At 37.4% G+C, this 19,702-nt stretch overlaps 1 protein-coding gene across 1 annotated transcript in view; it reads left to right on the top strand.

Moving 5' to 3' along the window:
* Window positions 1-19,702, top strand: part of LOC131038599 (ribosomal lysine N-methyltransferase 3) — a 75,628-nt gene that overhangs the window by 17,607 nt on the left and 38,319 nt on the right. The window contains exon 3 of the mRNA XM_057971086.2: window positions 4,850-5,144. Within this exon, the coding sequence (XP_057827069.1) occupies window positions 4,850-5,144 (295 nt within the window). The remainder of the gene's footprint in view (window positions 1-4,849; window positions 5,145-19,702) is intronic.

Below are 19,702 nucleotides of genomic sequence, written 5' to 3'. Positions count from 1 at the left end.
CGTATAACAATTTGAAATTAAGCTCTTTAATGCCAGTTGACCACACAAGGTGCACTTACAATCAGTGAGATGCTAGTGGTATGGACTAGGTGGATTCCACATGAGTACATTCAACAATTTCCTTCATTCAATCTAATCATCTACCATCTAATATGAAGATCCTACAAGAAACCATGCATATTGCAAGAAACAACACATTTCACCTTAACTTCAATGAAAAATGAAGTTTATTTACAATTTTGGGCAACAATCTGTTGCCTTCTCCTCCTACTCTACTCTAATTGCTATTCTATTCACTATTTCTTTTCTACTAGCTATTCACTATTGACTATTAGCTATTCTAACCTCTATTAACCTTTACAAATGAAGAGCTAGAGCCTTATACAGAGAGCTCTTTACATTTCAATGGCTCAGATTGATTTACAATCAATGGCTGGTATTACAAGATGAAAACCCTAATTAGGGTTTGTTACAACAAAACCCTTTAGCCAATGAGAAAATTACATTCAATGCATGAGAACCAATAGGAAACAGGGGTAGGGACATCAGAGTTTGTGCCTTCATGCATAAGCGTGATTCATCGAATCTGGACATGCTGATGTGGACCCTTCTGATTGGAGGAATAGTGATTGGGATGCCATCTTGTTTGGCATTTGCTTGGTCAAGAAATGTTGTATCTCTTGATATTCAATATGATGATGATGAGAAGCTAACTTTGATTAACTCTTCTGAAACTATTTGCTTCTTCAACGTACCCTTGCATTGACCTTGGTTAATCCTCCTTCGTCTTTGATGTACTTGATGAATGGTGTACCTTTCCTTGACTCTCTTGCGTTTGATGAGGCCTCTTCACGGTCAAGTCATTCCTTCTTCTTTGGAAGCTCATCTCTCTTTGAAGTGCTTGTAAGATCCTTTTTCTGATATCTTGTGATCTTGATTTTTCTTCCATGCATTCGAGGCTTCCTTAATGAAGATGAAGCTTGAAGAGGTCCTCCTCGTCCTGGCCTAATCTCCCTTCAACTGGATCTTGTTGATCTGCAAAACCAACAAAAGATGATTAAGTATACATGATATTTCTCACTTCAAACCATCAATAAGAAAATACTTAAATCAATTTTAGCTTGAAATTGGAAGGAAAGAGCATGCTTATTGTCCTTGTTCAATCTACTAATTTCCTTCCCCTTGTCATTATAGTCTTAGATTCCAATTCTTTCATACGAAGATATCATCATTTTGAGCCCTAGGAAGGCCTAGAAGAGATTTCGCTTGGGTACCTTTGGAAGGTACACGACCCTCTAAGAAAATTTGCTCTGGACCCTTTGGAAGGGTCAAGAGCGAATTTGGCATTTTGCTCAATTCCTCCTTCATAGAACTTCATCTCTCAACCTTTTCCTCATCAAAATCAAGTCATTTGCCTTTAAAATTGCTTAGGAATAGGTTGGTTCAAGGGTTTGAGCAAGGTACAAGGTCTCTTGAAGAAGTTTGCTCTGGACCCTTTGGAATGGCTAGGAGTGAATTTGCTCCTTTAGGCTCAATTCACACTCCTTTTCACTTAGCTTTATCTTAGACTTGACTTTTGAATCCTTTTCTTGCCATGCTCAAGTCAATTTGCTCTTACTATTGCTCAAAATGACAACCATTCAATGTCTTTAGTGAGTAATTAGGTCCTTTGGAGGATTCTGCTCCTATACCCTTGGAAGGGTCAGGAGCGAATTTCTTAATTCAGCTCTCATTTCTTTCATTCCACCTTAGACTTGTCTTTCCATTTTAAGATCATGCTAATTTGCCCTCAAATCTGCTCCAAGCGGCATCCATTCAATGTTCTAGGTGAAGAATTAGGTCTACTCAAGAACTTCACTTTGGTACCTTTGGAAGGTACATGACCCTTCGAGAAAATTCGCTCCTGTACCCTTGGAAGGGTCAGGAGCGAATTTGACCTTTAAGCCTCAAATTCTCAATTTCTTCATGTTCCAAGTGCATTTAACTTCTTCAATTCACTTTCAAAGCATTAACATTCTTTCATTTACGCCATGGGAGCAAGGTTTATGGTCCAAACTAGGTGCAAGGGAGGATCTTAGGGAAATTCGCTCCTATACCTTTGGAAGGGTCAGGAGCGAATTTGACAATATTGCTCAAATTCTAAACTTCTTAATCTTTCAACTTTGTTTCATCTTGTTTCAAGGGCATGGATAGATCATTTCTCCTCCAATCAAGCCTTAGAAGCGTGAGTTTGGATCCAAGTAAGAGGCAAGAAAGGGGTCTTAGGAAAATTCGCTCCTGTACCTTTGGAAGGGTTAGGAGCGAATTTGAATTTTTGGCTCAAATTCCCCTCTTCCTCATCAAATCTTCAAGTCTAAGTGTGTTCAAATTCATCCCTTAAGGTGAGTTCAAGTTAGTCCTTCTCCAATCAACGCCCTAGAGTGACATTTTTATCCAAAATATGAGCAAAAAGGGAGTCTAAGAAGAATTCGCTCCTGTACCCTTGGAAGGGTCAGGAGTGAATTTGATATTCTAGCTCAAATTCTCCAATCTTCTTCAAGTTTAACGTTCAGGCTTGCTCAAATTCATTCTCAAGGGCGAGTTCAAGCTGATTTCTTTCCAATCCAAGCCTTAGAGTGAAGGTTTTGTCCAAAATAGGAGCCAAGAGGGAGCCTTAGAAGAATTCGCTCCTGTACCTTTGGAAGGGTCAGGTGCGAATTTGACAATCTAGCTCAAATTCTCCACTCTTTGACAAGTTTCCAAGTCTAAAACTCATAATCACACTCCTCCAAAGGGATAGGCAAGTGAATTTGCATCAAACAAAGCATTGAAATGGAAGGATCCATCCAAACTAAAGGAAGAATTCTCTTATTTGAAAAATTCGCTCCTGTACCTTTGGAAGGGTCAGGAGTGAATTTGGTGTTCTCACTCAGATTCCTCATTGTTCATGATCAAAAGCCTATTTAAATTCATCTTCAAGTTATTACTTAAGTCAACTTCACCTTAGATGAGGGTTCAAAACAAGGGTTTGACTTGATTTAAAGGCAATAGAGAGGCTCCTAAGGATTTCGTTCCTGTACCCTTGGAAAGGTCAGGAGCGAAATTGATCTTTTCACTCCAATTCCTCTCCATTTCGTCAAACCTTCAAGCTTAGACTTGACCATGGATGCCTCCAAAGGATAAATATGTCTGTCTCACATCAAAGCCTAAGAGCACAAAACGTCGTCAAATTAAGGCAAGAAATCTCTCAAGGGAAGGTCCTCATAAAGGAACCCTAATGCACTTGACCTGGGACTCTAACTCATCTTAATCTAATGAGCTCTCTAGAAACTCTCCCATGCAAAGATTAATAGCACAAACCTAAAAGACTAAGCCAAGAAAACTAACCCAGAAAGTGAAAAAGTGGGGGGTCCCCATTTGCAATGGGGCGATGTGTGAATATGTCACAACAAGAACAAGAATATGAAAAGAAAAACAAGAATATGAAAAGAAAAATTAAATTCAGAAGATAGAAATAGGTAGTTTTTGTGTGTTTGCAAATTTTCCAATTGTAAAAGGTGGAAAAAGTGCAACCATAGTGGTGAATTTTCCATGATCATGGCAAATGGGAAAACAACCCTTAATGAAATCAATGAAAATGCATTCACTTCTCTATTGGAATTGGTGAATTTGTCACTGTTGGAGTAGGTTGTAGGATTTGATATGAAAACAACTTTTCCACTTCCAGATTTGAAGAAATTTCTCCTTGGGCTTGGAAAACACTGAGCTTCACCAAAAAGTAATAAATAGAAGCAAGTTTTATTGTTCTTGAATCATAGTAGAGAGACAAAGAGAGTTGAGGGAAGCCATTGTGGCACCCACTTCTTGTACTATTCCTTCATGAGATTTATAGGATAAATTCTTGGGTTGTGTGAATGTTCCATTTCTATTTTGCAAGCATATTTTCCCTAAGTTACTGGGTTCGCCTGTCTAAAGCCCCCAACACGGACCGGGTTTGAGTGGGTCTTGGTTCGCATTTGGTTCGTGACTGCTTCGGATAGGGTTCACCCCAGGGGCCTTGGGTTCCTTATGGTTTTGTGTTCACGAACCCATAGGGAACCTAGGGCCCTTGGGGTGAACCTTTTCAGGACTCGGGCGAACCCAGGTTTGATGAACATTGAAGTTAGAAGACAATTATTATTTTTGATTGTCAATTTTGTAATTGTAATGATTTTCATAATCGTGAACCTGGACATCTATGAATCTATGATACATTGATATATATTATATGGCTTATGAGTATATGACATAATATGATATTATTGAAATTCTGAACTATCAATTGGCATGTGGCATTGATCAAATGATGAAGTAGCATACTATTAAATGTATTTAGATTTGTAATTTTGTATATTTCTTTATATATATATATATATGTGGACAAACCCAAAAGGCAAAACAAAAAAATTTGCTCGAACCCACGAACCGGGTTCGCATCCTTGAACCCGATCCTGAACCCGAACCGGTAACTTAGTATTTTTCTGATTTTACTCATAATATTCATACTTCCTGGAAAAAATTGTTTATTTATGCAAGCAGAAAGGTGGAAATTAATTTTTGATTCTTGAAATCTACAAGTTTTAAGATTTTATGAATCAATGTGATTCCTCCCTATGTTGATTTAACATTCTAAAACTGTATTCTGTTAATTTGTACTAAAGTTTCCACATTATTTAGAAACATATAAAGTACCTGCAACGTGATTCCTTTCATTCATGGGATACCATACTATAGACAGGTTTTTAATGACATTTTATTAACAAATGTGAGAGAAATGACTTGAAACATTCCAAAGGAGAGGACTTGATTGTCTTTACATTCGTTCTTGCAGATTTAACCATAAGACAGCAGCAGAGGATGTTCACTTTACATCTGAGTCTAATGTCGATGATTCTGATATCGATACTCCTGAAGCATCTTTGGTTGATGAAGAGCATAATGGTGATTCACCCAATGAAATTTCAGACTTTGCAATCTCCAAAGAACGTGATGATGCCAGTTTATATTCAGGCCTTAATGAAAATGGCATTGATGACATTCAGGATACTTTCTTATCGTCAAACTTGGGGAGCAATAATGAGGTTTTGGAAATGATTCTAGTGAAGGATGTCAAAGCAGAAAATGAGGTAAGAAAAGTCTTTTCTTATCATACTCATTATAGAGGAATTTTAGTTTGTGTAATTTTTTTTGAAACTAGAATTATTCATAGATATTCACTTTGGATGTAGTCTTTTTATTTGTTGTAAATGAAAATTACTGTTGATTTTTAACTTAAAGGTCTGTTTGCTGATACTTTCTTACAAATATGTCGGTACTTGTAAACAGAAGATATACTGCCTCAAATTCATGACTAGCAAATCCTCATAGTCTCATAGAAGATTCTAGTCATTATGTTTTCAAGCTTCTATTGTCTCACGGATATAGTGTACCTCTAGTCATAGTTGAAAAACCTGGACTTGGCAATAACTTAGCAGACCCCAAAATTTGAAAACTTGGGACTAGGCAAAAACAGGGGGAAAACTTGGCAATAACTTGGCAAATTTATCAAATATTTGCAAATACATAATTAAAAAAAAATTCTTCAAAAACACATATTACTGAATTTGTAAAATATTCATAGACCAAGAAACCAGTTCAACCTCTAAATACATATGAATTTTTATGCTCAAAGTGTTGTTTCAGAAATCAATAGAATATCATCATATTGCAAATTTAAAGTTTAAATGATCCACAGACTTGAATTTTTATGATTATAATTGTGAAAATTCAAGCTTGCGGGTCATATAATTGAAATTTTGTTCAAACATAATATTGCAATTTTAGCAACATGCAGGCTTGAATTTTCAGAGTCATTAACTATGAAAATTCAAGCTTGCATGTCCTTTGAACTTGCAATATGTATTAGGAACAAAATTTGCAAATTTCATATAATCTCCACATCAGACATTCTATTGATCTCTGAATCAACACTTTTAGGGTTCAACATAGAAAGAAATCAAAGGATTATAAACCGTGAAAATTACAGCTTGTAGGTCATTTAAACTTTTAGGATGTACCAATGTATCAACACTTTAAACTTTCAGCATGTATCAATGTATCAACATTTTTAGCATAAAATCGGTTTATCCATTATGGTCTCATGTCTTGGCTGGTCATTTAAATTTTAACTTTAAATGAAAGCATATTAAACTGTGAAAATTACAGCCTGTAGGTCGTTTAAACTTTCAGCATTATCAATGTATTGACACTTCTAGCATAGAAAGGATTTATCCGTTATGGCCTCTTGTATTGGTTGGTCTTCTAACTTTAAATTTTATTGAAGTCTAAACTATGAAATTTCCAATTTGTAGGTTGTTTATATTTATATTGAGTATTATTAATACTCAATATAAACATAACAAATCTATAGGCAGGGACAATCCCTCAATCAATTTGCAAGCAAGGGAAGGACATAAATGAAAGACAAAATTGCAGAAATTCAAATGAAAGGAAAAAAATCGATATCAGTCACCAATGCCATGCTTGCTGCACTGTTTGTTCTAGAAAATGTAAAAATGAAAATTGACTAAGGTTTTTAACTTTAGATTAAAAAAACTTTATATTCATTTCGGCAAGTTTTTATGGAAAAATTGTAGGGAATTGGCAAGATATGAGGAAAAAATGTTGTGAGTTGTTTTGCACAACCTCAGTGGCAAGTTATTGGGTGAGTCACTTCACATAAGATGTAAGAGGCCACCCTTGTTACTACTAAAATTTTTGCACCTTTTTCCCTCTGGTAATTTTATCAAACAGTTTACGTCTTGTTGGAATATGGTGTTCTTTGATTGAATCTGATTTCTGATTAAAATGGAAAATAAATGCATTACAATACATTCATTGTAAATCCCACACAAATATTTCCTAACTTTGTCCTTCTACTCCACTGTCATTTTGTCAAATAGTTTACTTGCATACAGAGTTTAAGTTTCAGGTTGCAGGCGCTTGGTGGTCTGTGCTTCCAATTAAAAACACTTACAAATAACATTCAAACTATGATGTAAGTATGGCAAGTAACAGAAAATATATGTATTGACTGGAAATAAGATAACACAGTGACCAACTGCTGCAATTATCTGATAATAAATGAATATAAATTTAGTTCTGACCTTTAATGATAACAGCAGATTGGTTATTGCTCAGAAAACCTGGTTTCCAGTCAAGTATATTCTAAACTCCACACAAATATGTGCAGGTTTCTCACATCTGAAACTGAACATTGCTGCAATAGATAATGTCTTAATATTCACGTCCCATCCTTCTACCTGGAGCTGCTCCAATACCACTCTAAAAGATGCCAATTAAACTCAGGATGAATGACTTGCTGCTGGTAAAATGTGTGTTGATGTTTGTAGCTAGGTCGGATCCCTTCTAGGGCCGACCTAGTACTCTTGGCAATTAAGTGGCCTGTCGGCCTTACGCTTATTATTGATTCAATTTGACTTTGTGTAAGTCTGGCCCTAATTGGGCGTCATATGTAACTTGTCATTAAACATGACCTATATGTAACTTGTAATTGTGATTAGACAAGACCTATATGTAACTTGTAGGTCTGATTCTTCTTGGCGCCAAAATCAATAAGGGCGACCTAAGGCCTATTAAGCGGCATTGACTCATATATATACAAGTTGATTTGTAACCATTCATTACCAATTCAACTCATCCTCACTCAGCGAATTCAGCAGTGATCGACAAATTGCTTCCTAAGGTCAGCGAACTCAGCAATGATCAGTGAATTGCTTCCAAAGATAGCGAACCTTCTTGCAGTGACATCGAACAAGTTTCTAGAGACAGCGAACTGTCCTCAAGGGCAGCGAACTTCATCTATTGGACAGCGAATCCCATTTCAGGGAAGCGAACCTGCAGCAGACATCTCCTGTCCTTGATCAGCATTCATATCTTGCAGATAAGTTCTGATATTGCCGTATATACCCTAACCTGAGTGCTTCAAGTGTTGAAGTGTTTTGTAAAAGACTCATGCTGATTTGCCTAATAGAGATCTGAGATTAATTGCTGGGTTTTTCACCTCCAAGAGAGAGGTTTTCCCAGGGTATCTTGATGTTCTTTGTGTTCCTATTTTTGTTTTTCCTGCGATTGCTCTCTGTCTGATCTAAAATTAACAATGTGGACAGATATTTGAATGGCCATTGAGTGCCAATAAAGTATGTCAGTCTCCAGAACTTTCAAAAATCCTGATCAGACCTTAGTGCATGACTGGTGCACACTTAACAGTTCACAACTACAATATAAATATCATTGAATCTGCTACTGAATATTTGATGACTGCTGCAGTCATTTAGTAAAGAGCTGGAAATGAAATACAAATAAAAGTTACACCATAACTGCCCAGCTACTATCAATTTATTCTGTTATTATTTCATGCCCAAAACTTCAATAGACTTCATCTAAAACCCTAGAGAACAAACTGAAACTAACCTAATACTGTAGCATGACACTGTAGCTGTACAAACTACTGTATCAAGTATGGATTACTGTAGCATGCATCCAAAATCATTAATCTTCAAATAAATCTCCAAGAAACTCACAAATTTACATTTGCCTACAAATCTTCATAAATTTGTAAATGAAACTCGTCAGCATAGATAAAATATATCTTCCAATGCCAACCTGCAGAAGTAAATCTCTTTGAAGCCCATATAACTCCTCAAACTAATCATTGAAGCACAATGTGAATTCTGAAATAAATCCACCAATAGATGGAGTTGGGGATTTTTTGTCCAATCCACCAAAACCCAAGGGGTTTCGTCCTAGGGCTTGCTAAATTGAATGCTAGAAGCTCCCAAAGTTCTAAGAAAATAATAAACCAAGCATAATCCAATTGAGCCCCAAACTGCCATTTTTGTAAACCTCTCAAGAAGCTTCTAGAAACTTTTTTCCTTTTCTTTTAAATTTTAAACTTAGCTAAAGTGACCCATCTTTTAATTCTTCGTTAGCATTAAAGTCACTTTATTTTTTTTGGTAACTCAGAGATATCTCGTGACCCAGCCGAGTTCCCAACCTATATTACCTTGGTTTACTTATTGCTAAGTTGGGGTGAGGGAGGGGTGAGTTCAGACGAGACTAATCCTTTGGGGGTGTATGCCATAGCCCGCAAACAACATACATTGGGTAAACTGGACCCTCGGAGTCGAACCCAAGACCAATGGGGAGTGTTGATGTGTTTTTTACGCACATGCGGACACAAAATAAAATACCCAAAAGTATCTTATCCTCTCTTGAACAAAATCTCTCAAATGCTGAAGATTAGCTTAAGGACCACTTGAGAATACTTCAAGGTTCATGAATGTAGGGTCACTACGTGTGGATAAGCTTTGTTGGTCGTTGTAATTGTTGTTTCATTAAGGGGCATTTATGGTTACAAAAGATTTCACGAATGACTTTGCGAATGATATGCGATGAAGTTTCTTCCTAACACTATTGAATGATTATCAAAAAATGGCAAAAGATAGGGGTTTAAAGATGTTCTAAGCTATCCTAAAAATGAATGGATGAAGAATGACACAAGTGAAACTCAACTAGTTATAGCGTCGCCATACACAAACAACTCCACTAGAACTAGTGCAATCTTCTAAGGATGTTTGGGGATTTTCAAGTCACTACTAATCATAGACACTATTAGTTGAATGCATATCAATGATTGAGCAATAATCGAACTTAAACAACTCTAAAGGTTCCAGTTGACCACACAAGGCTAACTTACAATCAGCAAGAAGCTAGTGGTATGGATAACGAGTTTCACAATACATCAAGTGCAACATTCCATCATTTAATCTAAATGCTTAAACTAATATCAAAGATTGACTTGAGAAGATAAAGAACCATGCAATAGGCTTTAAAGATTGAATAAAAACACCATAACTTCAATGTTTTATTGATCCAATAGCCAAACAACAACAATTCTTCAAGTCTTTCTCTTGGCACTTAAAATCTCTATCTCTCTATTCACTATTCTAGTATTTAGCCTATTTCTCTATCATTACTAACCATTACAAATGAAATGAGTGGAGTTTATATAAGACTCTCAAATACAATGAAGGGCCGAGATCAAATGAAGATCAAGGGCCAATATCTTGCCACCTAAACCCTAATTAGGGTTTGATACAAATGAAACCCTATCTAGATAATCATCATCATGAAACAACAATGAGAAAATAGCATGTGTCAGCACAAAATTTGAGGAAGCATCCTCCAATGAGACGACAAATTGCCAAGTAGGATCATAACAAAATGTCTTCTAGAACTTTGTTTCCTTTTCCTCTTTCCTTTTTGGCATATTCAATGAATCTGGACATTATACCTTCCACTTCAGACATCGGAATCTCTGGCAGATTCTTCATTCGTTCCTCTAGGTGAATAACCTCATCAAAGGCTGCTAGAAGAGTTATCTCCCATCCATGCTCAAGCTCTTTTGTTTTGTCTATCAGAAACATAGTGGCGTACATGCAGTCCAATTGTTTTTTTGTGATCATCTCATCTTCTTCATGAAAGGTGACTTTTATCCTGGCCTCCAATTCTTGGATGTCCACATCTGTTTCAACTTCTATTTTCTTATCAAGAATGGTGTACATCACCTCAAATACCTTGTCTTTAATAGAATGGATGGTGTCTTCAACTTGATTACACCTGCTATTAGTGTCTTCAAAAAGGAGGTTTTTCATTTGAAGCAAAGTTGACCACTGTAAAAAGCTGGGAGTTGGTCCATCTCTTGTTATCCCTTCTTGTGTCAATATCTGTCTAGGTGCCTTTCTTATTGCTTGCAACACTGGGATGGCAATATCTCTAGTATGAGTGAATGTATCCACTGTCACCATGAGATTATGAACTATCTCAAGAACATGGATGGCTCTACTAAGTATTTTCATCATATTTGTTACAAACTCATTAGCCATTATGAAGGATTTATTGATCCATGCACCCAAGAGTTGTGCTGAGTTCTTTATCTTTTCCATATGGTTTACTGACTCATAAGGAAGCATTGGTGGAGGTGTGATAACTGGATCTTGCTGCCTTAATGGTTCCTTGAACTGATGGAAATAGCTTCTCCATGCATTTTTCTCCTTCTCCAAACTTTTGTTCTTCTCTATTTCAGCCTTTAGCTTGTCATTAACTGCCTTTACTGAATCGGTTGCATCATCCATGGCTTGTTCGTAGGTAAGTGGACCTAGGTCACAGGTTTCCAAATCATATTCGTTTGCTATTATCTCATCTTCATACTTGTCTACTGTTGGGGTGGCAATTTGTATCTTCCTGGATCCTGTATCATCTCTTATCACTTTAGACATCTTTGAAGCTTTCTTCTTTTCAATGACTTCTTGAGGCCTATTTAGGAGACTTTCTAAGTCAAATGCTTGCTCTTCTTCATCAACTATTACCTCCCTAGTAAGTCTTTCTTTGAGCCAATCGGGAATAGAAGGTCTCCCTTCTCTTACTTGTGCTTCTTCGGGCAATGGCTCATCTCTGAGAGGGGAAGTTTCTTCACCATTATCTCCTTGTTCATCATCATCACATATTTGGATGTGAAGGGCCGGATTTGATGATTCTTGTGGCATCTTTCCTTTATTTCGCCTATCACTCCTATCATTTTGTATTGTAGACTCCATGGACTCATCTACTTCATGAACCATATTTTCATCAATTCTTTGATCCTTTTCTTGATTTATCTCTTTCTCATGTCTGGAAGAAGCACTAGGAGGATGATCCGAATCTGTTTTTTGCTTTTTCTTGGATGATTCTTTCTTTCCATGTTCATTCTTCCTCTTTGATCCTTTGGAATGAGAAGTATTTCCACTTACACCTGTCTCCTTTTCTTCCTTTGTCCTTGTCTCCAAATTGAATGTCATTGTTACATTTTGTTCCTTCAACTTATGATGCTGGATATCCACCCATCTACGTGTGCAACTTAAGACTTGCTTCATTAATTCCCTCAAGTCTGTGACTTCCTCTTCATTCCAATTGATCTTTACTTCTTTATCTTCCTTCTCATAAGTAGATTGAAGATATCTACCACTTTCTTGTGCTTGATCAGCCACTCTATAGACTTTGCATTTCTTGATGAGATCAAGAGGTAGTCGGGAGTGCATCTTCTTCTTTATCTCCAAGTCATCTTGAGCATTCATCCAAAAGTCTTCTACCTGAAATACATGTTTGTATTTTCTTCTAGCCATTCCTTCTGTGTTGCCATAGGGATCAAAGTTATCTCTAGAAGCAAATGGTTTGAGTGAAAAGAGAGATAAATCCTTCTCGGCACTTTCAGCTGCTTGAAAGGAAGGGCAAACTTCTATAGAATTTCTAAGTGAGATGGGAATAGGGATGCCATTTCCATGTTTGTACCTTAGTGATTTAGCACATGCTGACAATTGTCTTGCCACCTCAAGTAGTATTATCCTATCTATTGGATAACGCGGCAACATATAAGGAGGAGAACGTCATCCTTGAATCCTTATGTATGTGAATTTGGGAAATTGAATAAACCATGCACCATATTGCTTGACAAGTTCTTGTGCCTCCGGAGACAATTGTTGATGGATTCAACTTTGTAGAGTCTTAGTGATATGCATAGTGAAAGTATCATTGATTGTTTTGTAGTGTTGCTTAGGTGGGTGATGTAATATTTCATAGGAATCACAAACCCTTATCTCTCCGGGCCTTCTCCCAACTATGCCTCTATGTGGTAATCCCGAATATTCATAACTCCTTGCTAGAGAATATATGACATATGAGCTCATGTGAAATGACTTAGTGGGAACTAACCTTTTCAATTGTACATCTAGGCTATTACTAATGATTCTTGCCCAATGGATTGTTCCTTTCCCTTGGATGATCACTTGTATGAAGAAGAACATCCATTTATCAAAATAAAAAGATTGAGAGGCACCTATGATTCAGTTGAGCATGGTGATCAAATCCCTGAATTCCTCTTGAAAGTCAATTCGGTGTGGGCCATTGGGTACTCTCTTTAGGCGAGTTCTACTCTTTAACAACCAATCTTTGTTGATGACTGCCAAACATGCATCTGGATCATCTTCATAGATTGATTTGGCTCCTTCCAAGCTTGTATAAATCATACTCTTTGTTCTGGTAGGTGGAAAGCTTCATTGATAGCCGCCTCTGATAGGTAAGCAAGAACGGTTCCATCCTTGGCCACTATCGTCCTTGAGTGTGAGTCATAGTTCTTAGCACACTCAATCATAAGTTCATGAAACCAGCTGCCTTGATGATCCCACTTTCTATTATTCTCTTGGCTGTAGGTGATGGTTTGCCAATGTATGGTGCCTCACGAAACTTTTTCATACTGAAGTCTCCAAGGTTTGTATCTCCAATGCCGTTCCAGCAGGATGTGAATTTAGACTCCAAATCCTCGCTCCTTTGATCTTATTTGATGAGAGTCTGTCGGGAGGTAGATCCACTTGCCTTGGGTGCTGCCATCATCAACCTAAGAGAGATGTTCAAGTTAGGATCTTATGAAAATTGTTAGCTTCAAACTGGTAAAACTTTAAGAATGATAATAGAATGTTGATTCAAACCAGTCCTATACTTTAATGAATCTAATTAAATGTACAATAAGACTGATCTATTTCTGTATATGCATCCTTGATAAAGAGACCTAACTTGGATTAGTTAAGGATTTCAGCTTCTAATCAGACCTGATTACATTCCTTACCTTTGATTTTTTGACGATTTTCTCTATATCTGATCAAAGGGCTGACAATAATCAATGAATTCACTGTGTGGAAGACAGATTTGATGTCGAAGGGTAAATCTGGGCTGTCTAAATGATCAAATTTACTGATTGGTATGTTTCCCAGCTGAATACAGTTCGTTCCCTCTTGATTAATTCAGGTGCTTTATGGTGAATTCACCTTCATAAGATATCAGATCCACATCCTCAATGATCGAATTTGTTTGCCTTGATCTGCACCTTTAATGTCTAATTTGGCCCCTGTGCTGCAACAATTTGCCTATATTCTGATGAAATTCGCTCATGTGTTGACAAAATTTGATGCCTTGCTGAAGAAGTTCGCTCAGACTGGTCTCAAATTTGCACTGGGAAAGAAGAAAATGTTTGAATTGATGGTTAAAATGAATGTTTTGATCCTTCTTTTATAGACGCTTAGGGTAAAAGAGGTGTCTTTTGGAGTGCAAGGCCGACTTGATTCAGCAAAAATAAAACAACAAATTACCTTTCTCATGCTGGCCGACTTCACCTTCCTGCCTTCAAATTCGAATCTTGAATTGATCTTGGTGTCAAAATACTTAAATTTGAGAAATTTGCTCAAAATAGGGAGCAAGGTACACGACTTGACAAATCTCGCTCTTGACATGAGGCAATGTACATAAGTTGGGTAAAATTCTCTATTAACCTTGGGCACTGTACATGACTTAAGTAAAATTCGCTCCAAACCTTAGGCACTGTACATGACTTAATGAGAATTTCACTCCAAACCTTAGGCATTGTACATGACTTAATGAGAATTTTGGTTCAAATCAGGAGTGATGTACATAACTTGGAGAAATTCGCTTCAATTCATGAGCAATGTACATGATTTTAAGATGGTTCGCTCAAATTTGTTTGCAATGTACACGATTTTAAGAGGGTTTGCTCAAATTTGTTTGCAATGTACACGATTTTTAGACAAAGTTCGCTCCAAACTTAGAGCAGTGTACATGTCTTTAGGAAAATTCGCTCCATTTTGTGAGCAATGTACATGCCTTAAGAAGGTTCACTCCTATGGGAGGGCACTGTACATGACCTTTGTGTTGACCCTTAATCCAATTTTACTCATCTTTCTTTTGCTTTAGTGATTCAAGCCTTAAGTGTTTAAACCATTCCACATGAAAACCATGTCAGTCTGTCCTTCAATAAGGCATAAAGATGAATTTCACTTCACTTGGAGGGCATTGTATAGTCCTATTGTGACCTTTTCACACATCACCCCATTGCTAACGGGGACCCCCTCTTTTCCAGCTTCTTGCGTTGTTAGGTTAGGGTTTTGGCTGCTTAGTGGGCAATTTTGCGTTACCCGTGCCTGAGTCTTGGAGTTTTGATCATGCCTAGTGCCATCTAGGGTTTTTGAAGTTATAGGATCAAGTTGCAAAAGTTGATATTTTAATGATCCTAAATTTTGCTTAGTGTTTGACCTTTTGAACGTTAACATGCGCATTAGTGATTTTAAAGTGCCAAGGTATTCATAGACCTTTTGGAGTTGTTTTCTTGCTCCTAAGGTATTATTTAAGTTGATTTCGCACTTTATTCCAATATTTTCATAGCGTTTCGCTCATATTTTTTGGAAAATTAGTCTAAGTCTAGTCTAAATTTAATGTTTCTAAGTGATTTTGAGTGGTTAAAATGATAAATTCCTAAGGGAAATCTATATTCCAAGGGTTAAAGGGTCAAATTTCATGCTAGAAGTGTTTTTCCCCTCACATTCCAGACTACCTAACCCATTCCCCCACTCAAAATTCACACTACACATGGGTTTCCCTTGGAATCCATACTGGCTACTATTTTCCCCCACTGTTTATCCATACCTGTGTCGTTTTTCCCATGGAAGGGCTAAAATTTGGCTAAGTGTCAGGATTTATCTAGACTGCCATCAATTTTCCACCAGGAGTGCGGACTGGAGTATGGACTGAAGTGCGGACAACGTTAAGGATAATTCCATGCCTGGGTTGATTTTCCACCAGGATTTTTGTGACAACTAAGTGCGGTTTTTTTTCTGGATTTCCATCCTGACAGGGATCGATTTTCCATTGGGAATATTTTGGAGAGTTTTAAGTCCGGATTTTCATCCAGACTGAGGTCAATTTTCCACCAGGGAGTGATTTTTCCAAGTTAAGTGAGTTTTGAGTGTGGATTTTTGTCCAGACTAATATCGAATTTCCCTTGGGAGTGTTTTTTTGCAAATAGAGTGGATTTTTGTCCAAGCTCACATCGATTTTCCCCTGGGAGGTTTTTTGTGTGCATTTTGATCAAGTTATGCATGGATTTTTGTCCAAGCAAGGATCGATTTTCCCTTATGGGGAATTTTTGACGATTTTAATGATTTTTAAAGGGATTTTTCAATCCCAACCCATATCGATTTTCCCCTGGAGGCTTAATTTTGGATTTAAATTGCAAATATTTTAATAAGTAAGCCCCATTTTAATTGCTTTTAAATAATTATTAACGATTATTTAAAATTTTAAAAGAAAAATTAAATAACTTGCAATAATCATTTAATGTTTGAACCTTATAGAAGCAAGTTAGGTTTTCACCAAGCAAGTATTTAAGCAAGTGTTTTATCCCACATTGCTTGTGTGGTGAAAGTGAGAGGTGAAAGCAAGTATATGAGAGGAGACTTTAGTAATATTTTATTATTATTTCTGCCAGGTGTCTCCATGAAAGCGATTTTTCTCCAAGTTGGGTGATTTTTTTAGCAAGGTGTTTTTGTGAAGTGTGGGATTGAAGATTTATTTTCCTCCATTTTTTCCAGCTTGCTGATCTATTCCCCTTGGCTGCCATTAAAGACCAGTTTTAGAATTTCGATTTTTGCTAAGTTTGGCGATTTTTCCAAATTTGGCATTTTTTGGTGAAAGTTGGCAATTTCTTGTTTGGAGACTTGGGAGATATTTTTCTTCCATCATTTGCTTGCTGTCTAGACCTCCATTACTGCAGATCAAGGTTGCCATTGACAACATTTTTTAGATTTTCAGTTTAGCGCCATACTTGGGAAAATTTCGATTTTGCTTGGGAGGTGATTTGGTGCCACATTTTGGTGATTTTCATGCATTCTTGGTGGCTGCCATCATTTCCAGCTTGCTGATTCGCTTTAGATCTGAGGTTTGCTTCAGATTTTGACCTCCATTAATGGCTGCCATTAATTTTCAGACTTAAGTTATTATTGCCCAGCCAATTCCAACTTAAACAATTTGCATTTGGAGGTGTTCTATGGAGTTTTCTGTGCATTTTTTAGACCATTTTATCGCTGTTGCGGTTCTGAAACTCCATTGTTAGGCGGTTGTCCTAAAAAATTTTCATTTCCAGCCACCTAACCATTTTTGGCGATTTTGCTTGGCGCTATTTCCTTAGCCATTTTTCATCATTTTCAGGGATTTTAACCACTTTGCAAGGTGTTGGTAAGTCTGAAGTAACCAATTTTTTAGACTTGTCCTCAGAAATTAAATTTTTACTAGCCACATTTACATTCTTGAATATGATTGTTTTCATCATTAAATCTGATTTTATAGAGTTTTATGCACATTTTTGAAGATTACATCATGTTTTAAAAGTCTGATTTTCAGGTTGTCTTCAGAATTGTTGACCTCCATTGTTGACTGCGGAAGGTGTCTTCAGACATTCATTGTGTGAAAACACAACCTTTCACACCTTTCCTTAGTCATCATCAATCCAGTATACTCCTTTGCATTTTAGCTTGCATATTTTCTAAGCATAAGGAGGTATTCATGAATTTTATGAAAGGTTTCCATGCCTTAGTGTTGTCACACTTTGAACTTAATTGCTAAAATTTACCAAGTGTATGGATTATTTTCTTGACTCCATGCTGTAATTAGCTACATTTTTAGAAAGTCAAGAATTTTATTACAAGTATTATTTATTTTCCTAAGTCTAACTTCAAGCTTCATACAGGTGCAATGTCAAAGTTTGGATACAAGGAAAGGAAAAAACTATTGAAGACGCTGGAGACTGGATTTTATCTAGAACTTAAGATTTCATCTAGATGGAAGGAGATCACTGATACAAACATGCATTTCCTAGACTTCGACTAGATGTAGCGTCGGATGTTCGGAGTCGGAGATCAAGTTCCTTCCCCAACATATGCGAATATTATGAAGAGTGGCATCTTCCATGCCGCTGGATTTCCACAGTCCATACAGTGTAGTGAGTTGATCCTGGAGTGTGCACGATGTTATGATCCGCTCACAAAAATGATCAAGAGTCCTAAGGGCGTTGTCATCGCCTACCTTGCTGAGGATGCTATTGCAGAGGTGTTCAAAATTCCACGCGGAACAGACATGAAGGATGTGACCAAGGAGGATTATGCAGAAAGATACACGAAGAAGATGGGTGTATGCAAGAATTTAATTAACAAAGAGTGGATGATTGAGCTTAGGTCTCATCATTCCAAGGCTCCCCAAGACACTTATGTGGATAGATTTCAAGGAGGAATATAGTGATTTGATATTCCTACTCAACAGAGTGATGGGGATGCCGCAAAGAGCAATATTTCATGGATGGATGTTCTGCTTCATTTAGGATTGCTTGAGGGGAACACTAGTGAATTGGTCCAGGATTATAAGTGACAACCTGGATTTCCAGCTGAGGAATGTAGAGCGGTCCAAGTCATTTGCCATGACTTCTTACCTGGTATACCTGCTTGCACGGTTTGTTTCATACAGAGGATTAATATGCAAAGGTGAAGTTGGGAATGGGCAAGGACAGTTCAAGAGTCATGAATGCGACCCCCAGCTGAGCATGTATAGAATTGAAGACTACAAAAGAGTGAATGATGCATTTACTATGTACATCACACAGATACTGCAAGGCGGAATCCACAGAAGATTGTCCAAGGAGGCAACAGAGTTAATAGAGAAATATGGATCGTGGTATATACAGTTTTCGACTTTCACATACCTCAGGATTCATGGGTTTCAATCTGAACCCTACAGACTAACTAGGTATCCAACTGATAGAATGATATTGTTGGAAGTGGTAAGACAACTTCTAGAGTTCGATGTTATCCAGAGAGAGAAGCACAAGACAGGCATGACATTCCCTATTTCAGTTGGGAAGACATCAGAGGTTTGCCAATCCGCCATAGCCGCCAGTAGTGCAGGTGAGGAGCTTGCATTCTATCGATTTGCTACATACAAGAAAAGAGAAAGATTTGATCCAGACAAGAAGGTCGGAAGAATCAGGTGAGAGAAGTTCACTCATAAGATTGACATAGAAGATTATTGGGCTAACTTGATGGACGAGCAAGCAGTGAAGAGAAGAATGTGGTCCAGAATGTCAGTGGATTTCATGAGGAAGTGTGGAATTTTCCTTATTCCTAATCAGGTATTTGATAACAAAGATCATACACACCCACATTATGAGAATGAAATGAAGAAGGCAATCCTATTGCCAAATTGGTTAGAGCCAGAAGAGACTGACCTGAATGTATTGATGAGAGAGGTCTTGAATTTCTTCCGTGCATGGGTGGATATACAAATGAACAAATTAGTTGACATGGGTGTTCCCTTCACTTATGAAAGGATGAAGCCGAAAGAGTCTACTTCCGAGGATGATCAGAGGACTATTAGTGATGTCAGGATTCATGCAGACGAAGAGAGTCAAGCTCCCAAGAGAAAGAAGAACACGCCAGGAGAAGTCAAGGCCAGAGGGAAGAAGATTGAGGAGGTGAAGAAGAAACATAAGACTATAATTCCGCCTATCATTCCTTCACCCCCTCCTAGTGTCTCATCAATCGAAGTGATTGAAGTCACATAACAGAATAAGGAGACTCAGCAGTGTTCCAACAAAGTGATACTACTAGAGAATACTCAGGAATTTCATACCACAGCGACATCTGCACCTCATGAGGAGAATGATGATCAGCCGGGATCCCCTACTGTCCTTTTGGAAGTT

Source organism: Cryptomeria japonica, chromosome 3 (assembly GCF_030272615.1).
Source record: "Cryptomeria japonica chromosome 3, Sugi_1.0, whole genome shotgun sequence".
In the NCBI taxonomy this organism is placed as follows: domain Eukaryota; kingdom Viridiplantae; phylum Streptophyta; class Pinopsida; order Cupressales; family Cupressaceae; genus Cryptomeria; species Cryptomeria japonica.
This window is presented reverse-complemented; position numbering and strand designations above follow the sequence as displayed.